The sequence below is a fragment of the Chiloscyllium plagiosum genome, unplaced genomic scaffold, assembly GCF_004010195.1.
Source record: "Chiloscyllium plagiosum isolate BGI_BamShark_2017 unplaced genomic scaffold, ASM401019v2 scaf_1881, whole genome shotgun sequence".
Classification (NCBI taxonomy): Eukaryota; Metazoa; Chordata; class Chondrichthyes; order Orectolobiformes; family Hemiscylliidae; genus Chiloscyllium; species Chiloscyllium plagiosum.
In genome coordinates, this window is record NW_025214201.1 from 1 (window position 1) to 27,084 (window position 27,084).

General features: G+C 38.5%; 1 protein-coding gene across 1 annotated transcript; it reads left to right on the forward strand.

The window, feature by feature from the left end:
• Positions 1–2,697: 2,697 nt before the first annotated feature.
• On the forward strand, positions 2,698–26,882 carry prrg4 (proline rich Gla (G-carboxyglutamic acid) 4 (transmembrane); the record flags this gene model as incomplete). The annotated part of the gene is made up of 5 exons (XM_043686409.1): positions 2,698–2,886; positions 5,722–5,770; positions 16,186–16,312; positions 22,914–23,039; positions 24,576–26,882. Coding segments are annotated over 5 exons (528 nt in total), but the record flags the coding sequence as incomplete, so codon positions are not given.
• Positions 26,883–27,084: the final 202 nt, after the last annotated feature.

The following is a 27,084-nucleotide window of genomic DNA, read 5'->3' on the forward strand; positions in this document are numbered from 1 at the left end:
AATTCATTGTGCAGCGGATACAGTTTAAAAACTGAAGTTGCTTGCCAGGAAAAGAATGCATAGTATGCTTACTGTGCCAACGTACAAGTGTGTTTATGGGGAATCCTAACATGTTTTACAAGTGTTGAAGTTTGCTCCTAAAGGTTTGTGTTAAGACAACAGCTATTTTTGTAATTTTTTTTAACAGAACAATAAGACACCAGTAATTTCCAGTTCAAACATATGTGATGTAACAGTCATAAAAATATGTTATCAAAGTACTGAATAGTGTCAGTAACTGATGTGGCAGGCTCTTACATGATTATTTTCATTTACTGAACAAATAATATCTAAAAGTAAATCAAGATTTTTGGTCCAATATTTCCTGGTCAAGGTGTTGGGTAAAACATTTTGCTGTCATGCTTTTTTAAAAAACCAGTCATCTACACTATAACTTTCAATACCTCACGGCATCCTAAAATGCTATACAAGCAATAGCGATATTGAAGTATAGTCATTGTTGTAGGGAAATGGGACAGCTAATGTGAACAGCAAGGTGTCAAACAGTATTGAAAAATTGACCGGATTTATCTGTTTTGTTTTGTGATTTTTTTTTTTGCTTGGATGATGAATTTGACCCAAAACACTGGGGAGAAATCTTAAACCCTTCAGGGACTCCACTGCTGAGTTATGCCTGACATGATAAATGCGGTAAGCAGTTCCACACAAATATACTTAATTTGGTGTCTGTACAGAATGATCACTGTAGAAAATGTGAGTGACTGCCACACAAGGATCACATTGCATCATGTTTTCTTGACATGATGTGGAGCATAATTCTAATATGTTGTAAACATAAAGTGAATACTAGTTGAAAATGTTTCCTCAAATTTTGCTTCCAAGAATCTTTAAGTTCACAGATATGGAAAAAGGGGATACTGAAACTTGTAAGATCTGCCTGCATTTTGACAATAAAAAATACTGCCAGCTGCACTACCAAAATCCTAGCTATTTAACTGGTTGGGCAAGAGTGTTGGAAAATTCCTTGGTGTTCCAATTGTGATATAAGGTGTGTTAAGTATATGTTTTTAATTTAGATTTTGAGCTAGTGCCATGTGGCTTTTGGTCCGTGTGTATACAGCAGATTAATAATTAACTTGTTAGGCTTTCTAGATCAATGATTTTTTTTCCCCAGAAAAAATATGAAAGTGTGTTTCTGGAGTTCTCATTGAAATTTCAATTGAGAGAGTTTTTACAAGTGGACAGAATAAGTATTGAAGAGCATTAGCCTACTTCTAGTGATAAGAAGCCTGATTTCTTTTGGCTTAAAGGAATCTTTGGCTTGGATGGAAAAGTCTTTTGGTTTCAGTTCACAGAAGACCTGGTGAACATTAGATGTGTAAAACTCTTTTACCCAAAGAAAGGAGCTATTTCTTACCAGTTCTAATTAGGTTACTTCATTATGAATAGTTTAGTTTTAAACTTAACAAAAGTATTTGGTTAGAACCCTGAAGGGGTTATTTGAAGCTGAAAAAGTCTTAAGTTCAAGGCTCAGAAGAGTCTGTCAAACTCTCTTGGATGGAAGTGGAAAGCACAGTTAAGTCAAACTCTATGGATGTGGTGGAGAAGGGAATTCTATTTGGTGTTTGAAAACTGTAAAAGAGTGCAGATAGATGTAATATTGTATAATTCAAAGTTTTTAAAATTGTTACATATAATTAGCGTGTTTTCTTCTATTTTATCTTATTTTGCATAACAAATTCTATTTTATTGTTATAATCAAATCTGCAGCAGTACATGTGTATGTTTTGGTGGAAGACCACCTCATTAAATAAAAAAAATCTATCAAGCCAGATTTCAGTGTGGGTTCTGACTTGTCCGGTAATAACATCAGCTGGGATCGTAACTCGGTCAGCCAGCAGAAACAAGATGTTGTCCAGTTGGAACTGAGCATATTCCTCTCGAACAGTTGAAATTTGGATCTTAACTTCTAGGGAATTAAAGGTGTAAACCACAGTACACCGCCTATTCAGATGCTTCATTTTTTTTAATTTAAGAAATACAATAACTTGGGATACTGGACAGATGTTTCCAGTTGTACTGTTAGGGATGTATTTTTCAGAACATCAATGCACCATTTATGTATTATCTTACCTACCTGTCTATCACCATATCTTTTAGTTTATCATCTCTTTAGAATAGCCTCTTTAATGCTTCAATAACCTATTAACCTTCTTTGTTTATCTTCACTTTGACTGCTAGCTTGCTAAACTTGTGCTAGTTGCTATTTGAATACTTGTTTGGAACTTGGGTTGACTTTTTCTCAGTTCACCTCCATGATCTTGAATATTTAATTGGATCATTTCCACATTCCTTCCCCAGAAAACAAAATCTCTATTTTGGGATGAATAGTGAGAGATTGCTAGGGAGTCAGAAATGAATGGTAATTTACTTAAAACAATGACCTGCGAGGTTAGTATTGACCTGAGGGTTGTTAGAAAAAAGATGCTTTCAAATTGGGACTGGTTGGAGCAGGGGAAATTAGTTAAATAGTTCAGCAGAAGATAAATTGCAGTCAGGGAGAGCAGAACATTGGATTTATTTTAGACTGCTCTTTAACAAAGTGCTAGTACAGATATGGGTAACATGACTTTTGCTGGTTATAAGCTTCCATGGTTGCTGTGTTTGTATTAACATTTTAGTTTCTGCTCATGCTGATTTGATTTTACTTTGACTTTGACAGCCTTTATTAGGGGAAATGAAGCTCGCAATTTCCTGGGACGACGTCTCCTATACAATCGATGGGATTTTGAAATTTTTACTCAAGGAAATCTTGAACGAGAATGTATTGAAGAAATATGTAGTTTTGAAGAGGCACGTGAAGTTTTTGAAGATGATAGGAAGACAGTTAAGTAATTCAACCTTATACAACAGTAATCTAAATTATTTACATAATATAAAGCATATCATAAATATTATTTAGTTGGTTAGGTATTGTAAATGAATACTTCTACAAATTGGTGGATTATATCTCCCTTCTTATATCCTGAAAAGAATGTGTGCCAGTATTTTTCATTAAGTTGCTGACTGTTTTCCAATACTATGCTTAAATGCTCTTAAGAGTATTACTGAAGAAAAAACATTTCTTGACTTGCATTTATTATGACACTTTACAAGAATGAAAGTGTAAAGGGGAACAACATTTTCTATGATACGAGAAGCGTGTGCTGATTGCTCTACAAATGGCCTGTGATTGGTATAACAGGTGTTGCCATAGAGAATGCCCCAATTAAATGATGAATGACTGACAGTTAACTGGCAAGTTTTGTCTGAATTTATATCAGTCAGGGCATTTCCTTGAGGAACGAATCAAAATTAGGCTGATGCCTACTTTAAGTTGAAAAAGGAGCAATGTGGATCTGTCTGTCAAGAACAGCGTCCTTGTGTATATGTACCCTGCAAGCCTGACTGACACCTTGAATTGCTTCTCAGCATAATTCTTACCACACTCAAGATTATTTAGCAAATGTTGTCCAGTCATGGAATCACATCTATTATTTGACACTATCTTGAATTTTGCAAGCGCAGGGTGGTTGGGTATGGTCAGTACCTTGCCTGTTTCAAGCAGCTAAAGCAATCTGCTGTTAGATATGTTCCAAAATCTAGTGGTCAGTACAGCTTATATTCCTAGCATTGCACCAACATTGACATTCACACAATACCTATTTATGTAACTGAGCATCTTTTTGGCATGAAGGTAGCATCTTATTAGTGGTGGATATGTGTTAATGCTGCATAGTAGCAGCATGAAACAATTGGCTTCACCTGTTGTTCAAATCTTTTAGCTAGCTTATCCTTCCAGGGTAATCTGTAAGAAACTTTGATTTGGGTAACCTTTATTTTACAGGATATTTTAAATACATCTTATTTCAGCAGCAAGCTTGCGTGGTGTGCAATTAGGCTTGGGACCTATTTATGAGATTGTTGATAACCTTAATCATCTAGCCCATTTTTATACCCAAAAGGTAGTATTGCAATAGATCCATTCTATGCTCAGCTCTTGCAAGCATGCAGAAACTGTGGGATTCCCAATACGTATATGGACCAGTATTGGTCAGCTTGAAGTAGACCGGAATTGTGAACCTTGGCAAGTTTCCCAATGAGATTGTCAAAGAAAGGGAGATAATTTGACTGTTCTGCTCGAGAAGTAAAAAGAATACGGAATGGAGCACATTAAGTTGTCTAAGTAAATACTTATAACTACAGCATCAAATTAAGTAAATGTCGCAAATATGCAAGGCTAGTTGGTTGTGTTATTCCATGAAAGACCTGTTTCTCATGGAATGCATTAGACCAGGGGCTGCTAGTTTAGTTTTGACTTCCAGTTCAGACGGTTCAGAAATTCAGTTTAGGCGAATGGTTTCCTTTGCTATGGACCAAACCAAACCCCCTCAAAACATATTAAGAAGATAGCCTAGACCCTAACTTTTTAATTTATTTGTAGGCAAGTGTAGGCACTGTGTGTTCCACATGTGATTCAATTGGTCTACTAGGTTTTAAGTAAAACACACTTTATTTCTACACCATAGTTAAAGACAAAAACAAAATTGGCATAACTTTAACGCTATTGAAATACTTAATAAAAATAATGTTATTTAACTGCTGATCATTTACTGTTCCAATATAGCAGCACATAAAACACGTCCTTGGCAAATTTAGCAAAACAGAATTTCCTCGTGCTATCTCCTCCAGTCCAGAAGAAAGGAACACTGTTTTTAAAAAAAACCTAGCAGCAGAGAGAGAATTAAAGTTTTAGCTACAAAAGAGAGCGAGCTATATCCAGCCGCTTCGACAGCCAATTCCAACCCCAATTGAAAGCAAAATCAAAATCCTAGGTGTGTGAGATCCTGATTCCACCCACTCATGCTTCTTTTGTTAATTTGACAAACACTTGGATTGCATAACTGTTTACCCACTACTTCTGCAATGGACATTCTGGCACTGCTGTGGCAACATGGAGAAAGATTAAGAGAAACATTATTGAACAAATCTGTCTTAAATGCACAATACCATCACAACCTTCCAGCAAAATAATCAGTTTTTCAGTTCAGGAAAAGTTATCCGAGCAAAAGATTTTTTGTTTATCAAATCTCCACGCTGTAAGAGTTTGTACAGACATTTTAAATTGTTAGAACTGATGGGAAATGTGTTGACCAGCTGGAATTAATCTGCCTGATTTTAAATAAAACCTGCCAGTTAACTGTCAATCATCATCTAACTGATTTTCCATGTTAGTTTCTCTGCCTATTCGATCCACTGACCAACCAGTCAGCATTGACCTCTCATAAAATATAAAATGTTTGCATTGGTATTCTTGTGAATATCCGAACGAATGCAAGCTGAACAGCTTCATAAAATGTCTTTTTTTAATCATTACTCAAGTTCTTTAGTACCAAACAGATGTTCTTAAGAGTCTGGAAAGTGGTGTCAACATACTTCTTTTTAACAATGGGAATATCAGTCTGAATTCAAACAAGCCCTTGTCCTTCATGTACATATTACTTTCTGCCCAGATGGGAATTTGCATCATTTGAAAGTTTTGCATTTATCTTGTTGAAATCAGTAGTTTATAGAGTTGAATAAGATTGTACGTTTACTGAGCAAGATGAAAGTTTTAATTGCATATCTTGTTACAAGAAGAAAGCTAGCTAGCACTTTCTAAAATCATGATTTTTCTTTTAGAGTATCTTTTGGAAACATTACACAACAAAGGGCCCTTACGCCAAACCAGGTATGATTTATTTTTTCTTTTTATTACAAGTGTGATTTGCTACGGTCCAAGGCAGGTACAGAAATCATAAGCCCAGGAGCTTCTCTTAGTTAGAATATTGAACCTGAGCATCCTGTTCCATGCATAAGCATACTGGTCTCTATAGAGTTCGAGACCCTGTTTTTTTTTTTGGATCTTGATGTGCCCCATGATATGGAGTACCTTAAGTCTGTTCTGCTTAAAATTATAATAAAATGGACAAAGTTATGTAATTACATCTCTCCTGCGCACGCGTACACACACACACACACACCCCTCTCCCCCCTCTCTTCCCCCCCCCCCACCCCCCCTCACATCATGCTTCCCCTTGAGTGCAACTACAGTCTGTGGTAGTGCATTTCACATTCCAACTCTTTTGCTGGTTAAAGACATTTCTCTTGAATTCCTTTATTGTATTTATTTGTGGCTCCTTTGAATTATATATAGATGGTAGTTTTGGTTCTCCACACAAATTACCCAAATGGACAGTTGTAAAAAAGTGCATTGACAATAATACCTTTGCTGGAATTTTGAGGCATTGTTTGAGGATTACTTGCATGCAAACCACAAATGTTAACAAAGGTACTTGCGATATGATTTTCAAACACTTCTTTGTATTAACAAAGAATCAATGCTTTTCTATTCATGTGCAATAGTTTCTATTTTTGCAGTGAAACTACTGTATCTCTACTACATTATCGCTTCAGTAAATTTTGAAATACTTTCAACTATTTCAGCATCTTCCATTGATGAATCCACTTTGTCCTCCTAGGTCAGAAACATTCAAATTTGAAATTTTGTCATTTCTTGTAATTTAGAGCATTTGTAGTTTTGGCGCAGTGGTTGCCAATGGTTACCACTGCTGCCTCACAGCGCCAGGGCCCAGCTTCAATTCCAGCCTTGGGTGATTGTCACTGTGGAGTTTGCATGTTTTTCCTGTATCTGTATGGGACACACTGGTTTCCTACCACAGTCCAAAGATGTGCAGGTTGGGTGGATTCACCGTGCTAAATTGCTCATAGTATCCAAGGATGTGAAGGCTAGGTGGATTAGCCATGGGAAATGCAGAGTTACAAGGATGGGTTATGGAGGTGGGACTGTGTGGGATGTTTCTCAGAGGATTGGTGTGGACTCGATAGGCAAAAAGGCTGACTTCTACACTGTAGGGATTCTATAATAGTTACCCATTTGCACACAATAAGCTTCCAAAAATAGCAATGAGATGCAAATTTGTTTGCTTATTTTTGAGGTTAGTAAAAAGACAGGACTGAAGTTTTTCTTAATCTAAATATACTGGGGAGAGACGTCAGAGGTATCCAGTTTTGTGTTCAGCAGTGCAAGTTATATATGTTCAGACCTCTTTGTGGGAAAGGCCAGAGACAACTCTGGCTTTCATGTAAAGCCTAGTTGGCATCTTAATCATGGCTCAGATCAGAGCCCAATAAAGTGCAGGTTATTTATTCATACCACATTACAGTGATTACATGCAATATTTATATCACTGGTTGCCATATCCCTTTCTGATATACACATCCAATCCTGTGAATACACGATCAATAATGGACAACTTCATGGTCAATCTTAGGTCTTGTGATCCTATTCTTGTAGTTATTAAAGGAGATTTAAGAAGATGTTAATTCCTACTAATTGCTATAAAATTCATAATGTCAGTTCTAATATCAGGTTAGTTTATATATAAAGTTATATGGTTACACCTAATGTTAGAATTTTTTAGTTAACGAGTTGCGAGCAGCTTCTTTCTCACCTGACCTTGGAATGTTAAACAAACACTGTTCCTCTATCTTGTAGCCGCAATTCTAGTTCCTTCTATTCACATGCTGCCTGAAGGTGTTTTAAACTGGAGATGGCTTCTAAAATGAAATTTACTGTCCCTACTCAAAATATTTTTACACTATTTTACTTAAGACAATATCTATTCAAATTCCATTTATAAGACTGAAATTCAATCACCTTCCCAACTTAAGAATCTTGTCTGAATTACTGTAGTTTTATGAGATATCTTCATGGTAACTTCAGCCAGTGTGTGAATTGAGTCCACGCTGTTGGCATCACTCTGCATTACAAACCAGTTGTCCAGCTAACTGAGCATGTGATAAAGGGATGGTGATAATCATGGTTGATGTTCACCTTGGCAAAGGTACTCTGAATAATGAGTTTATGGAATTTTTTTGGGATAATTACTTATAGCAGTTCATTTTAGAGCCAACCAGAGAGCAGGTTATACTAGATCTGATAATGTGCATTGAGACTTAATTAATTCAATCATGCATTCATTCATTCAAAGTGAAGATGCATCTAGGAAGAAATGGTCATTATACAATTAAATATTAAATTCGGTCTGAGGGAGAATGGCTCTAAAGCTAGCATTTTCAATTTAAATAGAAGTATTGTGAAGGTGTGAAGACAAGACTTTGGTAAAGGAAACTGGCAAATTAAGTTTCGGGAAAGGTCAGTAGAGATGCAGTGGCAGACTTGAGATATTTCACACTATTCGGAAAAGATAAATTCCAGTGAGAGAAAAGTAACTCCAAAGGAAGAATCCATCATCTTTGGTTAACTAATTACATTGCAGATAATTTCAGATTTAAAAATAAGAATCCTGCAAAGATGAGTCACAAGTTAAGAGATCAGACAGAGTATAAAGAATGAGGAAGAGATTAATCATGAGGGAGAGGTGCCTCGAGCATGAAAAATGTAAAAACAAATGTTAAGAGTTTTTACAGATATTTAAAAAGAAAACAGTCAGTAGTCAATGTTGGTCCTCCAGATAGTGAAGCTGGAGCGTTAATAGTGAAAAAGAGGAAATAGCAGATGTATTGAACAGAGATTTTACATCTGCCGTCAATGCAGTGGAAACAAAACATCCCAGAAATGGTCATAAATCAAAATTTGGAAGAGAAGAAGAAACTTAAAACAATTAATATCATCAGGGAAAGGACAGTAAAAATTACTAGGACCAGCAGTTCAGAAGTCACCAGATCCTGATGGGCCTCTTTGAGGTCTTAAAAGAAGAGGCTACTGTAAACATAGGTACAGGTCATTATGTGATAATGTTGCATTCCTCTCCAACTCCTCACTATAGAAAACAGCTGTAGAAAATCATGTTGTACATGATCATGATAGAAAATTGCTATACCCGTTCAGTAGGAAGCCCAAGTTATCCAAATAACGTCCACAATCCATCAATCGCGTTACAGCCAATTTGTGTTAATGAGACGTGGGTTATTACCAGAATGGTTTAAATTTTCTAAAATTCCCTAGGTTCTGGAAAGGTCCCATCAAGTTAAAGAATAGTGAATGTGACTCCTCTATTAAAGAAGGAAGGGGAAACAGGAGGAAGGAACAGAAAGCAGGAAATTACAGGCCAGCGAACAACTTCTGGAGAACATGTTGGAAGCTTTGATTTAAGGAAGTTATAGAGAACACTTGGCAAATCTCAATACAATCTTAATACATATGGATGTGCTATACAGGTCGTTCTGCTGTAATGCGACAACTGCGTTCCTCACCAACCTCTCTATACAAAATTGTGCTGTAGAAGATCACTCATTGAAAATCGCTATACCCGTTCAGTAGTAAGTTTGTGTTGTGCAAACAACATCCACAATTTGTCAGTCGCGTTGGAGCTCATTCATGCTGATGAAACACATGTTTATAGCAGAATGACCTGAACTTAGATTTCCAAAGCCATTGAAAAGGTGCTACGTCAATGGCTACAGTGGAAAATAAGAACTTATAGTGTAGGGAGACAATAACAATGTGGATAGAGGATTAGTTAGCCAGCAGGAAACAAGAATCAGTCATTCTCAAGTTGTTAAGATGTGACAAATGGAGTGCAACAGATCAATGCTGGGACCTCAGCTACTTAAAATTAATATGAATGATTTGGATGACAGCAATTACATGTTCAATTTTAAGTTTGTTGATCATACAATGATAGGAAAATGAGTTGTAAAGAAAACATAAGGAATCTGCAAGGGATTCAAATAGGCTGTGAGCGGACAAAAATCTGGTGTACTGAAAATACGAGGAGAAAGTAAGGACTGTAGGTGCTGGAGATCAGAGCTGAAAATGTGTTGCTGGAAAAGCGCAGCAGGTCAGGCAGCATCCAAGGAACAGGAGAATCGACGTTTCGGGCATAAGCCCTCTTATGCCCGAAACATCAATTCTCCTGTTCCTTGGATGCTGCCTGACCTGCTGCGCTTTTCCAGCAACACATTTTCAGCTCTGTACTGAAAATACGTCAAATTGTCCACTCTGAGTAAATAGAATAGCCTTGATTGTCACATATACTCAATGAGGATAGTGAAAAGTTTTATATAGAGTCATAGAGATGTACAGCATGGAAACAGACCCTTCGGTCCAACCTGTCCATGCCGACCAGATATCCCAACCCAATCTAGTCCCACCTGCCAGCACCCGGCCCATATCCCTTCAAACCCTTCCTATTCATATACCCATCCAAATGCCTCTTAAATGTTCCAATTGTACCAGCCTCCACCACATCCTCTGGCAACTCATTCCATACACGTACCACCATCTGCGTGAAAAAGTTACTCCTGAGGTCTCTTTTCTATCTTTCCCCTCTCACGCTAAACCTATGCCCTCTAGTTCTGGACTCCCCGACCACACGGAAAAGACTTTGTCTATTTATCCTATCCATGCCTCTCATAATTTTGTAAACCTCTATAAGGTCACCCCTCAGCCTCCGACGCTCCAGGGAAAATAGCCCCAGCCTGTTCAGCCTCCTCCCTATAGCTCAAATCCTCCAACTCTGGCAACATCCTTGTAAATCTTTTCTGAACCCTTTCAAGTTTCACAACATCTTTCCGAGAGGAAGGAGACCAGAATTGCATGCAATATGCCAACAGTGGCCACAACATGACCTCTCAACTCCTGTACTCAATACTCTGACCAATAAAGGAAAGCATACCAAATGCCTTCTTCATTATCCTATCTACCTGTGACTCCACTTTCAAGGAGCTATGAACCTGCACTCCAAGGTGTCTTTGTTCAGCAACACACCCTAGGACCTTACCATTAAGTGTATAAATCCTGCTAAGATTTGCTTTCCCAAAATGCAGCACCTCGCATTTATCTGAATTTAACTCCACCTGCCACATCTCAGCCCATTGGCCCATCTGGTCCAGATCTTGTTGTAATCTGAGGTAACCCTCTTCGCTGTCCACTATACCTCCAATTTTGGTGTCATCTGCAAACTTACTAACTGTACCTCTTATGCTCGCATCCAAATCAGTTATGTAAATGACAACAAGTAGGGGACCCAGTACCGATCCTTGTGGCACTTCACTGGTCACAGGTCTCTAGTCTGAAAAACTAGACTACCACCACCACCCTCTGTCTTCTACCTTTGAGCCAGTTCTGTATCCAAATGGCTAGTCCTCCCTGTATTCCATGAGATCTAACCTTGCTCATCAGTCCCCCATGGGGAACCTTGTCGAACGCCTTACTGAAGTCCATATAGATCACATCTACCGCTCTGCCCTCATCAATCCTCTTTGTTACTTCCTCAGAAAACTCAAGTTTGTGAGACATGATTTCCCATGCATAAAGCTATGCTGACTATCCCTAATCAGTCCTTGCCTTTCGAAATACATGTATATCCTTTCCCTCAGGATTCCCTCCAACAACTTGCCCATCAATGACGTCAGGCTCACTGGTTTATAGTTCCCTGGTTTGTCCTTTATGCCCTTCTTGAACAGAGGCACCACGTTAGCCAACCTCCAGTCATCCGGCACCTCACCCGTGACTATCGATGATACAAATATCTCAGCAAGAGGTCCAGCCATCACTTCTCTAGCTTCCCAAAGAGTTCTCGGGTACACCTGATCAGGTCCTGGGGATTTATCCACCTTTACCGGTTTCAAGACATCCAGAACTTCCTCCTCTGTAACAGGGGCAGTTTGCAAGATTTCACCGTCTATTTCCCTACAGTCTATATCTTCCATATCCTTTTCCACAGTAAATACTGATGCAAAATACTCATTTAGTATCTCCCCCATTTTCTGCGTCTCCACACAAAGGCCGCCTTGCTGATCCATGAGGGGCCCCATTCTCTCCCTAGTTACACTTTTGTCCTTAATGTATTTATAAAAACTGTTTGGATTCTCCTTAATTCTATTTGCCAAAGCTATCTCATGTCCCCGTTTTGCCCTCCTGATTTCCCTTTTAAGTATACTCCTACTTCCTTTACACTCTTCTAAGGATTCACTCGATCTATCCTGTCTATATCTGATATGCTTCCTTCTTTTTCTTAACCAACCTCTCAATTTCTTTAGTCATCCAGCATTCCCTACACCTACCAGCCTTTCCTTTCACCCTAACAGGAATATACTTTCTCTGGGTTCTTGTTATCTCATTTCTGAAGGCTTCCATTTTCCAGCCGTCCCTTTACCTGCGAACATCTGCCCCCAATCAGCTTTTGAATGTTCTTGCCTAATACTCAAAATTGGCCTTTCTCCAATTTAGAACTTCAACTTTTAGATCTGGTCTAACCTTTTCCATCATTATTTTAAATCTAATAGAATTATGGTCACAGACCCCAAAGTGCTCCCCCACTGACACTTCAGTCACCTGCCCTGCCTTATTTCCCAAGAGTAGGTCAGGTTTTGCACCTTCTCTAGTGGGTCCATCCACATACTGAATCAGAAAATTGTCTTGTACACACTTAACAAATTCCTCTAAACCCTTAACACTATGGTAGTCCCAGTGTTGCCAATTACTGTATCGACATCAGAAGGAATAGAAAAACAGCATATTCTCTAAATGGAGAGACATCTCAGAATTCAGATGTACAGTGGATGTCCTTGTACGTGAATCACAAAATTACTCTTCAGGTACAGTCAGTGATTACATAGGTAAACAAAATGGCCAGAGGAATGGAACATCACAAGCATTTTTTTAATTCCAGTTGAACAGGGTGAAAAACATCTGGAGAGAAAGGAAATAAACATGTTAGAAGCAGTTCAGAAGAGGTTCATTCCTGCACGCATTGGCATTTAAAAGAATACGTGAATTTCTTGAGATAGTCAAATCCTGAGATGACTTGACAGGGTGAAGGCTGAAATTATGTTTGTTCCCTTTTCTTGTTCATTCACAGGATGTGGGTGTCACAGGCTGTGCCAGCATTCATTATCTATCCGTAGTTACCCAGAGGGCAGTTAAGAGTCATCAACACTGCTGTGGCTCTGGGGTTATGGATAAGCCAGACTGGGTAAGAAGGCAGCTTTCTTCCCTAACGGGCATTAATGAACCAGATGGGTTTTTCTGACTATCAACAATGGTTTTGTGGTCATCACAATTCCCGCCTCAGGCGACTGACTGTGTGGAGTTTGCACGTTCTCCCCGTGTCTGCGTGGGTTTCCTCCGGGTGCTCCGGACCAGATGGGTTTTTCTGACTATCAACAATGGTTTTGTGGTCATCATTAGATTCGCAATTCAAATACCCCCATCTACTGTGGCGAGATTTGAACCTGGGTTTGCAAGACATTACCTGGATTAATAGTTGACCAGTAATATCACTAACCCATCACCTCCCCCAAATGGAAACCAGCAGACACATTTTAAAAATAGGAGAGTCTTCCATTTAAGATGAAGATTAAGAAAAGTTGTTTTCCTTTGTTGAGTCTTTGGAGGAACATCATTTGAATATTTTTAAAGAGAAGGTTAATAGATTGTTAACCTTTCTGTCACTTGTTAATCATTGGGATATGTTGAAATGTGGCGTTGAGGCCACCATCAGATGAACTATTATCTTACTAAATGGCAGATTGGGCTTCAGGAACTGAACATCTTACTACGATCCTAATTTCTATATACTGTATTATCATCTTATGAACCAGAGAAACAAATCAGGAAGTTTCAGGGGAAATGCCTCCTTTCTTTTGTGAAGCAATTAATTATGTAAATTTTAGTGAACCATAGTCATATGTGACATCACTCAAGGTTAACTTGACCATCTTCTATTCTGCTTTACTGCTATCCCCTCTCAAGAAATAGCCAAGTCTCTCCTTAAGGCATGTGGTGTACTCCTACATACCAGAGACTTTGGCAGTGAGATCAAAACAAGTGAGTTGTACATTTTACTGAGATGTGAAAGTGAAAGTTTGTGAAGATTGCTGAACCATGGCAAAGAATAACAAAAGCTGAATCAATTTTGAACTTAAGTTAGTGATTTTATGATAGGAAGTACTTCAAATGAAGCCCTCTTTTGGGAGTTCCTCTATATTAAGATAATTTGTTTTGACTGGCTTGATGGGTTCAGAAATAGCTGATTAGTCCAGTATATGATCGGCAAACTCTGCCACACGTGGGACAGGTGGTGCACGAGGATGAGGTACCTAGATTGTTTGAAGGCTTGTGCTCTTCGGTTGATAGCCAACTTCACCTCTTGTATATTTTTGACAAAGCCACCAATATGTTTAGTACCTTCCTAAATGAGCTGACTTCCGTTTGGTCAGTCACAGTCCAAGGGCTTTCATGAGTCAGCAGTTATGTTTAATGTCTTCAGGGATACTTGAGGATGTTCATAAAGCATTTCTGCTAAGTAAGTTCAACTTTGTCCTACTGTATAGATAGGCAAAATGGTGTATAATTGACCACAAGGATTAGCCAGATACACATTGCAATGATTTTGCTCTTTCTTACCAAATCCTTTTCTTCTCCTCCTGTCTTTAAAAAATTGACTCATTGATGGCTTTTCAGGTAAACTTAGCAGTGAGTGTTATAAGCCAAAATCAATGAGCTTGACCATAGTCTTCCCTGATGTTCTTGTTTCTCGCAAGATCCACTGGATAGTGGCTAAGCTAACTGTACGGCATTGATCATCTTCTTGACTGACATCACTTAACACAATGTGTTCCACAGCTGATGCCTCTTTGGTGTATTGCTACATGATGGCTAAATATCTTGAGCCATCAGGAGAACCTGAATCTGTATTCTGACAGTTTGAATTTGAACAAAAAAAATTAACATTCATAGATGTATGCATCGCTGATAGAGCCATCAATTGTTGCCCATATTTAGTTTCCCTTGAATAAATGGTAGCCCCTGGGGAGTGTTGCCAAACAAAGAGACTTAAAGGGGTGCAGGTGCATAGTTCCTTAAAATTGGAGTCACAGGTAGACTAAATACGAAGAAGCGTTTGGCACGCTTGCTTTCATTGGTTAGAACATTGTGTGTAATAACTGGGATGTCATGTTGTAGCTGTCCAGGACATTGGTGAGGCTACTATTGGAATACTGTGTACAATTTTGGTCACCCATGTTAACCTTGAGAGGATGCAGAAAAGATGTACAAGGATGTTGCTGGGACTGGAGGGTTTGAGCTATTGGGAGAGGGTGAATGAGCTGGGGCATTTTTTCTGGAACATTTTGAGTCTGGGGGCTGACCTTATAGAGGTTTATAAAATCATGAGGTGCATGGATAGGGTGAATAGTCTTTATTCCTAGGGATATAGGTTTAAGGTGAGAGAAGAAAAATTTAAAAAGGATCTGAAGGGTAACTTTTTCACAAGAGGGTGGTGTGTATCTGGAATGAGCAGCCAGAGGAAGTGAGGGAGGCTGGGTGCAATTCCAGCATTTAAAAGGCATCCAGATGGGTGTATGAATAGGAATGGTTTAGAGGGACATGGTGCCAAGTGCTGGCAAATGAGACCAGGTCAGATTGGGATGTTTGATCAGCACGGTTGAGTTGTTTCCATACTGTAAGATTCTATCGGTTTGAATTCTATTATCTTGCTACTTCCTGATTGAGGGCACACGTTTTTTAGTTTTATTTGAATTGAACAACATGCAAGAACATTTTTGAACTCTGAAAAATAAACCAAATAAGGCAGTCCTACTGAAATACACTGCCTGCAACATTTGGAAAGACAAGGGCATCAGGTGCATGGAAGGGCTATTAGTCCATGTGATACACCATCAGCTTTTGGACACTATCCTACCCAGTTCTCCAATAATCCTTTCTTGGTCAAAATCTTGGAACTGCCTATTCAACACCATCATAAGAGAATGGTCTTCACACAGACAGGAGTAATTCAGGAAGACAGCTCAATGACACCTGGAGCATAATTGGCAGCTTTACCAGTAATGCCCATATTTCATGTTTTGTATTTAAGTGCCTCAAGCTATCTGCAAACAAATAGTACTGCATTGGTCTAATGGACCAAGTATTGACATTTTCACCTCTGTCTAAGAATAAAAGGATCATAACTTGTATTAATCACTGGAGCATACCAAGAGGAGAGGTCTTATAGCTCATAATGGCAATCTTGTGTAGTTGTTGTGAAAAAGAGGACGTAAAATGAAATAAAACTCAATATTGCTAATATTACTTATTTACCCCTCCTTTTTCAGGCATTACAACTGATATAACTACAATTCTGACTGCGTTCTTTGGCACTGTGTTATTTTTAATTCTATTGGTGTTCTTTATCTGGTATTACTGCAAGCAGCGGAGACACAAAGATCGAAGTAGTGCAAGGTAGGTTTTGACACATTTACATATACTTTATCCTTTATGTATACACATGTGCAATGTCTATTTGAAAAATTAGCATGAAAATGTTTTTGATTCCATATTGGCTTTGTCCTATTGTGATATGTGTACGTTTCTGAGAACTGTAAGAGCATTAGTAAACTGAAATGTTTCAGTCAGTGAGGCCATCCGTACATTTGTGTGAAATCTGAAATGTTAATGCTTCGATCAAGGAATTGTGGCTAAGTCTGTCTTTAATCCACAGTTCTGGGGGTTTGATTTCAGAAATAAGAGGTCACCCATTTAAGAAAAAGGAAGGATCTTCTGTCTGAAAGTCATGAGTCTTTGCATTTATCTCGGGTAGAGAACTTCAAAAGTTCTTTTGAAGCTTTAAATAGAAATTTCTAGAAATACCACAGCAGGATGGTCCACATCAGTAAAGAAGAAAAGGTAGATTAACTTATAAGTTCTTATGAGGATTGCACCTGAAAAGGGAAGGAGAAATTTTTTTGCGCTTTACCCACTAAGGATCATGACTATACCACCGTTTGACCACTAGGTGGTGCATCATCTCCATCTACCTTTCAAGCAATAAAATCATAGTTCATAACTTTTAAGTTTTGGAGTTTGCTTGCTAACAGGCAGGACTGAATGCAGTATGGGTGGCATGATGGCTAAGTTGTTAGCACAACTGCCTCAGCATCAAGCACTGGGATCAATTCCAGCCTGAGGTCACTGTGTGGAGTTTGCATGTTCTCCCCATGTTTGTGTGGGTATCAGTTGTGTGCTCTGGTTTCCTCTCACAGCCCAAAGATGGGCAGGTTAGGTGGATTAGCCATAGGAAATTACTTTTCAGTTTGTTTCCACTGTCCCTTGAAGTAGCATGTTCCAGATCATCATAACAGACATTGGATGTTTGGGAAGTTGCTGGGGGGGGTGGGAGGGGGTGAGACATCAACAGGACATGAATCACTAACAAACTGCAAACTGGCATTGGATAGATTGTATACATCGTGTGGTTGGTGAATGGAATGGGTTTCAGTTTTTGGGGCACTAGTACTACGACAGGGGTAGAAGGGAGTAGTTTTGGTGGATTAGGCTTCACTTGAACTATACTGGGACCAATGCGTTGGTAAATTGAATAATTAGCACTCTCGCAAGGGCATTAAACTAATTAGAGAATGTGTAGGTTTACAAAGCAAAAGGATATGGTGGCATTGCAGGGCAGCTGTTTAGGTGATAATAGAGTAGGACAGGAAAAGATAGAACATGTACAAATGTTTTTTTAAAAAGAGGTCAAAAATTAACAGCTTTCTTAAATGTACATAGAATTCTGAACAAACTAAATGAATTAATATAGTAGTACAGCAATGAAACAGACCCTTAGGTCCAACCCGTCCACACTGACCAGACATCCCATTCTGACCTAGTCCCATTTTTCCAGCATTTGGCCCATATCCCTATAACTAGGAGAAAGTGAGGACTGCAAATGCTGGAGAGTCACTGGAAAAACACAGCAGGTCAGGCAGCATCTGAGGATCTCTCCTTAAACCTATGCCCTCTAGATTTGGACTCTGTTCTCTTCCCCCCCCGCCCCACACCCCCCAAACCTAATAAAAAGACCTTGGCTACTCATCCTATCCATGTCCTTGAGCTTCTAATGCAAGGAGGAGAAAACAAAAACTAGCCTTTTTGGCCTTTCCCTATAACTCAAACCCTACAGTCCCAGCAACATCCTTTATAAATCTTTTCTGCATCCTCTCAAGTTTAACAACATCCTCCCTATAAGAAGAGTGACCAGAATTAGAAGCAGTGTTCTAAAAGTGGCCCAACCAATGTCCTGTACACTACAACATTATGTCCTGACTGCTATACTCAATGCTGAAGATGTGTTGCTGGAAAAGCGCAGCAAGTCAGGCAGCATCCAGGGAACAGGAGAATCGACATTTCGGGCATAAGCCCTTCTTTCCTGAAGAAGGGCTTATGCCCGAAACGTCGATTCTCCTGTTCCCTGGATGCTGCCTGACCTGCTGCGCTTTTCCAGCAACACCTTTTCAGCTCTGATCTCCAGCATCTGCAGTCCTCACTTTCTCCTGCTATACTCAATGTTCTGACCAATGAAGGCAAGCATGCCAAATGTCTTATTCACCACCCTAGCTATCTGGGACTCCACTTTCAAGGAACTATGCACCTCCACCCCCATGTCTCTTAGTTTTACAACATTCCCCAGGGACCCACCATTAAGTGTGTAAGTCCTGCCCTGGTTTACAACAAAATGCAACACCACACATTTATCTAAAATAAACTCCATCTGCCGCTCCACAGTCCATTGGTCCATCAGATCAAGGTCCCAGTGTACTCTGTGATGATAATCTTCACTGTCCACTACACCACCGATTTGCTGTCATCTGCAAACTTACTAATCATGCTTCCTATATTCACATCCAAATCATTTATTATATAAATGATGAAAAGCAGTGGACCAATCCTTGTGGCACACTGCTGGTGACATACCTTCAGTCTGATAAACAACTCTGTACCATCACTCTCTGTCTCCTACCTTGTCTAATTGGCTAGTTCCTTCTGTGATATAACCTTACTAACCCGTCCGCCATACGCAGCCTTGTTGAATGCTTTGCTGAAGTCGATATAGACAATGTCTTACCGCATTGCCATTATCAGTCTTCTTTGTTACCTCTTCAAAAACCTCAATCAAGTTAGTGAGACATGATTTCCCATGCACAAAGCCATGTTAACTATCTCTAGTCAGTCCTTGTCTCTCCAAATGCATATAGATCCTGTCCCTCAGAATCCCATTCAACAGCTTACTCACTGGTCTGTAGTTCCCTGGCTTTCTTTGTCGTGTTTCTTAAATAATGGCACCACAGTAGTCAACCTCCAGTCTTGTCAACCTCCAGTCTTATCGCACCTCCCCCCAGCTGTCATTGATATCTCAGCAAAGGGCCCAGCATTCTCTTGCCAGCTTCCCATAAAGTTCTGGGAAAACCTGATCTGATCCTGGCACCTCCTCTTCTGTAATATGAACTATTTTCAAGAAATCACTTTATTTCCCCAAGTTCCCTCATTTCCTTGTACTTCTCCACAGTAAATACTGATATGAAAGTCATTTAGTATCCTATCCATTTCCTGTGGTTCAATACATAGACAGCCACATTGATCTTTAAGCCCTATTCTCTCCCCAGTTACTCTTTTTCCCTTAATATACTTACAGAATTTATGGCATGAATAAAGGTGAGTGGCTATGATCTTACAGCCATTACAAGGACATCAAAGCTTGGATGTAAACATACAACGGTATGTGCCTTTTCGAGAAGACGGAGAGAAGGAAAATGTGGCAGGGTGGCATTTTAATATAGAATGGAATTAATGCAATAGAAAAATGATCATCGATCAGAAGATGTAGAATCTATGTGGATGAAAGTAATAAAGGGAAAGAGACACTGATGGGAGTAGTTGACAGGACCAGGTGGCTCAGTGGTTAGCACTGTTGCCTCACAGCGCCAGGGATTCAGGTTCGATTCTAACCTCTGGCGACTGTGCAAACCCCACACTGACATTCTCCCTGTGTCTGTGTGGGCTTCCCCCCCAGGTTCTCTGGCTTCTTCCCACAATCCAAAGATGTGCAGGTTAGGTGAATTGCCCATGCTAAATTGCCCATCGTGTTCAGGGATGTGTAGATTAGGTGCATTAGTTAGGGGTAAATAGAAGGTAGGGGAATGGGTCTGAGTGGGTTACTCTTGAGAGGGACGATGTGGACTTGTTGGACCGAAGTGCCTGTTTCCATGCTATAGGGATTTGTGATTTTATGATTCTGACAGAAGCTATATTGTAGGGCAGATATAGAATCGGGGAACAGAAGGCAGGTAAAAAAGAAAGACAACGTATTAATTATAGGTAACTTTTAATTTTTGTAGACTGGAAATATAAATTGATAGGAATGGAAATTAAGAATTCATAGTGTATTTGGGATAGTTTCTGAGAACAGTATGTGTATATTGATCCAGGGATCAGACTATTTGGATCTGGGAATGTGTAATGAAACAGGTTTAATAAATTGTTTCAGATTAAAATATCCCCGAGGAAATAGTTACCAAAACATTCAGTTTGAGTGTGAGGAACTTGAATCTGAAACAACTGTGCTAAACTTTTATAAGAGTAATTATAAAGGGGTGAAGGCAGAATTGGCTGGGAAAGGAATTCAGCAAAGAAGACAGTTGATGAACAATGCCAGGTGTTTGAGAAAGTAGCTCATGACTCATGACAAACATATCCCAATGAGGCAAAGAACAGTTGTCTACTAGCATGTGCAACCTACTGGGGTTGATTTACATTATTATTTGTGTGAAAAAGCACTTTCTAATAGAATGGCTACAGCACAAAGGGAGGCTGTTTTACACATTGCAGCACTGTTGTAAGCTGTAATATTAAGGCTATGAGCCATCCCCCTCAGAAGTAAGGATGAACAATAATTGTTGGCCCTGCCCATGTCTACATTCTCTGGATGATTTTTTTTTAAATTAGTGATTACGTTTGTACCTCATTGGCTGTGAAGTACTTTGTGACATCAATTGATTGTGAAAATACCTGTATAAATTCAAATCTTTACCACAGAGATTTGTAGAGGCTAGGTTATAAAGTACAGGTCGTTCTGCTATAATGCATGTTTCATCAATGCGAATTTGTTGTAACACAATTGACGAATAGGGATGCTGTTTCTAAAGTGTGAAATTTTAAAACGCATGTTGGCTTTAGCGCAATTGCATCGTCAACGCTTTGTTATTTGTATTGTGCAATTCTTGTATAGTGCAGGGACGCACAGGAATGCAAATAACATGCTAAAGAAGAAATGACTATAATTAAGGTTGAGATAGACCGACCTTTTAACCAGTATTGTCAGGTTTATGGGTAAAAGGCAGGAAAGTGAAGTTGAGGATCACTAGGTCAATCAGGATCTCATTGAGTCTGCTCTGCCATTCAATGTTCTAAATGGCCTACTTCAGCTCCTATGCCTTAATCTCTTAGGTCTTCAAGTCTGTTATACTTCCAGTTTTCAGATAGGGTTCATCCTTCAACCCTTATCAAAATCTTCAAGTAAGCTATTTAGTCATATGATAGAAGAAGGGGCTGGGAAAATAAGGCTCGATGTAAGTTATCACTGAAATTGAAAGTTGTAACCTAAGGAAATTAGCTTTTACCTATAGGGAGCATGTTAACTTTTAACCTCAAGTGGTTACAGACAGCTTGACAAACAACCTAAAGTGAGATTGTTTGCCATTGTTGAATTCTGTGACAAGAAAACCACAGGAAACAGAGATCATGAAAGGGTGCAATTATCTTGTTGCAGGGATTCCTATTGCAGATCCAGATTATAGGCCTGCAGAGTTTTGATTTAGTCATGGTGAGCAGCAAGTAAAATATTTTGACCCTGCTTGATAAATGATTATTTCCAACATGGCTGAGTATAATCTCCCCTAAGTAACTTGTGTAGGTAATAAATTTTGTGGGGATGATATCTTGTTCTTGTTATGTGTATCAAAGTGGCTTTGAACCTAATTATCAGCTCCATCTCTCAGTTGACCTGAAGTTATGTTACAAATTGCTCAGTTTGAAAACAACATCTGATTTTCACACTTCTTAAAAATATCTCTTAAACTCAGCTCAACAATTGTGACTTTCATCAAATCAGATTTACTCCTGAGCAATTTCTATAATTTTGTGCAGTATATTATGCACAGTGTATTTTGCAATAATGGCTTGTACTTCCATCCTCCATAGTGGTGGATGCTGACATGTTTGCTTCTATTGATCAGCACAATAGCAACAACAAAGTTCCAACAATTTGACTTGAGCTAAAATCTAAACGTTTTGGAGGAGAAGCCACAACTTGTATGGATTTATTTATGTACAAGAAAAGAACTATTTCAAATCTTTTCTAAAACTGTATAAGTTTGAATATCAGCATAAGACTGACCTCTGGGATTATTCTGATTGCTGACAAAGCTACAATCGATAATGACATCGCAATGGACATCTTGCTGTTTGCTCTGACATAAGGCTCTGCTGTATAAATGTTGTATGTGCCAGTTAGGTTTGCCTTGTACAGTCAGCAGCAAATACCAATACTTTGCTAATAGAAAACTTTGATGAAAACACTTAGTCAAACCAACCTATTTGGTATCACTTTGGTGTAGTATATATAGCCCACTAATGCTTACTATTTTCATGAATGTTGAAACTTGTACATATATTGCACCTTTAGCACTTTTTTACTGTTTATTTTTTCTTGTATATAAGAGAAATTCTGACTTGCTGTGGCAACTTGGCTAGAAATAATATAAATGTGGACTTTCATGAGTCACATCTCCTTAAGTGTGCCTGGTTAGCCAAGCACTGTGGACAGATTTTAATTATTTTTCACCTTCTGTTAATCAATTTTCATTTCTGTACTACTTGTCTTTACTGTATTTTACAACCTGAGCTTTTGTTTGAAATTGAACATTTCTATATCCAGTGACTGCGCCATTCCTATAGAAAATAGTCCACTATGTTTGCTTATGCGGGCTTATTAATTGCCTTGTTTTATCAGGCGGATTGAGGAAACCTGCATGAATCCTGTGCCGTTTACAACCGATCCAGAGTCAGCTCTACCTTCCTATGAACAGGCTCTTGTGGCAACTGGACAATATGATGCACCTCCACCCCCTTATCCAGGGTAAGTAATACTCTATTTTATGAGCTCTTGCATTAGTTCATCTCCTGGTAATCTGTATACAAGAACCTCCTCTTAATAGGTGACATAGTGTGAAAGGTATCATAAAAATTCCAAGTTCATTCTCTTTTGGAGACATGTATGAGATGGACTAAAGATGATATCTTCTGCTTTCCAAAGATCTTTCAATCTAAGATGTGTAAGCCAGTATTCTGGGTAGAAGTTGGGCTTGGAAAATTGTTTCCCAAAATTGTTTTGTGGGTGGCTCAGTGGTTAACACTGCTGCCTCATAGCACCAGAGACCCAGGTTCGATTCCAGCCTCGGGTGACTGTCAGTGTGGAGTTTGCACATTCTCCCTGTGTCTGCGTGGGTTTCCTCCGGGTGCTCCGGTTTCCTCCCACAGTCCAAAGATGTGCAGGTCAGGTGAATTGGCCATGCTAAATTGCCCATGGTGCTAGGTGCATTAGTCAGAGGGAAATGGGTCTGGGTGGGTTACTCTTTGGAGGGTCAGCGTGGACTGGTTGGGCCGAAGGGCCTGTTTCCACACTACAGAGAATCTAATCTTAAAATAAAACTATAACATGCAATAGTCGGGACTCAAAAGTGAGTTTTGTCATTTGAGATTGTCGAGAAATCTGTTGTTTGTAATCAACATCCAAGAAATTGTAAATAACTGCCATATTGAGCTTAAATGTTAAAATAAACTTAGTGATTGATACGACTATTTTTCCATTATTGTTTTTGAATTAAAATCTTCAGTTCTTTAGTATTTAACAAAGAGTTGTTGACTTTGTCGATTGAATATTAAAAATTATGTGAAATGTATATTGAAAATGATGGCTGTAATAAGTATATTGTCTATCAAGTTAACATGGACTAACATTGAAAAAGTTTGACTAGTTGTAACGTGTTACACAACTCTTGGATGTTCAAAAGGGCTTTATGTACAATCAATTAAGTACTTTATGCAATGTTATAATATAGGAAATGGTCCAATTTGCACACTGCAAAGCACTACAAGTAGCAATGTGATAATAACCATATGATCTGTTTTAATGATACTGATTGAGGGTTGTCCAGATGCAAGGCAAACTCATCTTTGTAATAGTGCCATGAGATCCTTTAAATCTACTTGAGAACATATATGGAGCCTTTGTTTAACACCTGATCTGAAAGATGATACCTTTTTGTAGTGCAGTAGCTCTTTAGTAACTGTATTAGCTTTTCAGAATGAAGTTTATGCTTAAGCCTGTGGAGTTGGACTTGAATCTGCAATCCTCTGACTCCAAGGTGAGAATATTTGCAACTGAGTCATGGCACATGTAGGCAGGTGGTCTAAATCATCACTCTTTGATTTAAAAGTTGCCTAACTTAAGTTTTATGTAGAATATTTTTTAAAAAGCTGGTTAGAATTGGAGATTTTTTTCTTTTTAAAATTGTGACTATATAATTTTCTGAAACTGTTCAAACATTTTGAGATTTAACATTTTGTAGTCAATTTTATAAAACATTTTCTCACAATTGTATCGTTTGTACAGGTCATCTTCTGGTTCCTGGAAATCACATCACTCTTGATAATGAATTTATTCGATGATGAATTAACAAATATTCGCACTAACAGTAAACATTTAAATTTGGTGTTTTTTAAAAATGAAATTTGCACTATAAAATAATATTTAATTAAGTATCTTTGTATTGGAAAGTGATACTTGTATATAGCTTTGTGATGTAAAATGATCATAAATTATGCAAAATGTTTGTCTTTTTCATTGTTTAACCTTTATCTGACACTTTCTTAATCTAACAAAACGCTTGAACAATTTAAATAATACAAATATAAATGTTGTGAACTATTGACCTTCACACTTGTTTGGGAGTACAAATCTGAGGTTAGCTGTAAATCGCAGAATTCTCAAACTCCAGTTAGATTAAGCATTTGTAGAATTGAGCCTAGCTTAAGTATCACTGCATTATCAGACATGTGCTTGATATCAATTATATGTAAAACTCAATTTCAAAGACTGTTGAAGTCTAGGAGTTTAATAAATCAAATCTAAATCAGACAGAGGTATAGTTTTAAAAACTGTTTTTATACAAACAACCACTACATGACATCTCAAAGTTGTAGTCAGTGAAAAGGCTGGTCGTTTAGATTATCTGTATCAAATGTTGCTTTCAACTAGCTCAGCTCAATCATTAAATTCAAATACACATTTCAAATAACTGCAGCTTGTGTCCTCACTGGCCACTAAATGCTTTCAGTTGCCATTATGAAGGTTGTCAACCATAAAAACCTTAGGAACTGGCTTTGGAGCAAATTTTTCATTACCTTTTACTCAATCTCTGATTGCAAGTTGAAGAATTCTGCTTATGCCCAAGATGCTTTTCAATCGCCAACTCAGTGCCTATACAATTCACAGTTGGTTTGCGAAGCTGGCAATTTTGGCTATCTGCTGTCCTGGATTATATTGCTTTTAGGAAAAGTTCAAGTTGTAATATTGGGTAGTTTGGTCATAGCACATTTTATGCCAGTTATTTAATGCATGCACCAGTTGCTTTTACCCCTCCTGATTGAAGGTGATATGTCTTAAAAAAAACTGAAAATAAATTAAAAGGCTGTTCTGTTGCCTGGAGAATGGAACCTGGAAATAGGCAAGGTTTTGCAAAAAATGTGCAGTTCAACCTGAGCGAAAGAGGAATCGGGGAAACTATTTCAATTCAAACCCTTAGGCCTCCTTAGACTTGCATACAATTGTTTAAGGCTGATTTACTGGCACACCTTGATCTAGAGTCATTTTTTGATGTGGTTCTCACTTCCTGTGAAATTATAACAAGATTTGGGGGTTGGTTAATTCAGCTGACAATATGGCTAGAGAGTGTTGCAGAATGATGTCAGTAATATTGACTTCCTCCCTGTACCAGCTGTGATAGTTCATGCGACTCCATTTCATCATCATGCCCAATCCTCGAACAGTGGTGTGCCTCAAGCTATCTTAAACCAATTGTCTGTCTGTTTGTCCTTCTCTCCCTGTATGGAGAGAGATGCCTGTTGTTCTTCGTTACCTGTGGCGAACTACTTTGTTTTAAGGTAATAGGTTATGGTGAAGTCCACACTTTACTGACTAAGCAAAATTTGTTCCTTTTGTGTTTTTAAGACTCAAATTAGTGTGAAATGTGAGTGGCATAAGTTGTCAGCTATCAAACTAACTATGACTAAGGCAAAAATGAAACCAAGAACTGCAGATGATGGAGATCTGAAACAAACAAAAATTTAAATTGCTGTAGAAACTCAGGAAGCCTGGCAGCATTTGTGGACAGAAAAGGGAGTTGACGTTTCGAGTCCAGACACCCTTCTTCAAAACAGTTCAAAAGAAGTGTCACTATCCTCAAAATATTAACTGTTTTCTTTTCACAGATGCTGCCAGATCTCTAATTTCTCCAGTAATCTCTGTTTTTGGTTGACTGTGGCAACTTCTTTTTGTGTGCTGAATTTTCCAAGCTTATTCAGAAATGTGTGGTCATGGTTTGATTGACACTAGTGATTTGAAATGTTGATACACTTTGATCTCCTTATGAAAACTGGCATCTCTGTGCTTAACAGCCAATTCTTAGGCATGCCACCACCACCAAAAATGCATATTTCTATGGGGATATTTTTCCTGAGAAGGTTTAGCTGCTGTTTCATCTTTTTGTCCTTTTCTTTGACATTTCTCTTTTTTTTCAGTTGTTATTGATCAACATTTTAGATTCTATATTCTTGTTAAATAATTTCTGCCTGTAGATTTATTGCATTTTATAATCATCTATTATGTATCTTTGTAATAGATCAATAACCTGTTAAACATTTAAAATCTGAATAAAACTTTCATTTTAAAAAATCAGCCTTATTAATCATAGGCTATTTTGTAGAACATTTCAGTTTCTATGATAAATGTTTCCATCAGTGGTTAGCACTGCTGCCTCTCAGTGCCAGGGACCTGGGTTTGATTCTAGCCTCTGGCAACTGCCTGTGTGGAATTTGTACATTTTCCCCATGTCTGAGAGGGT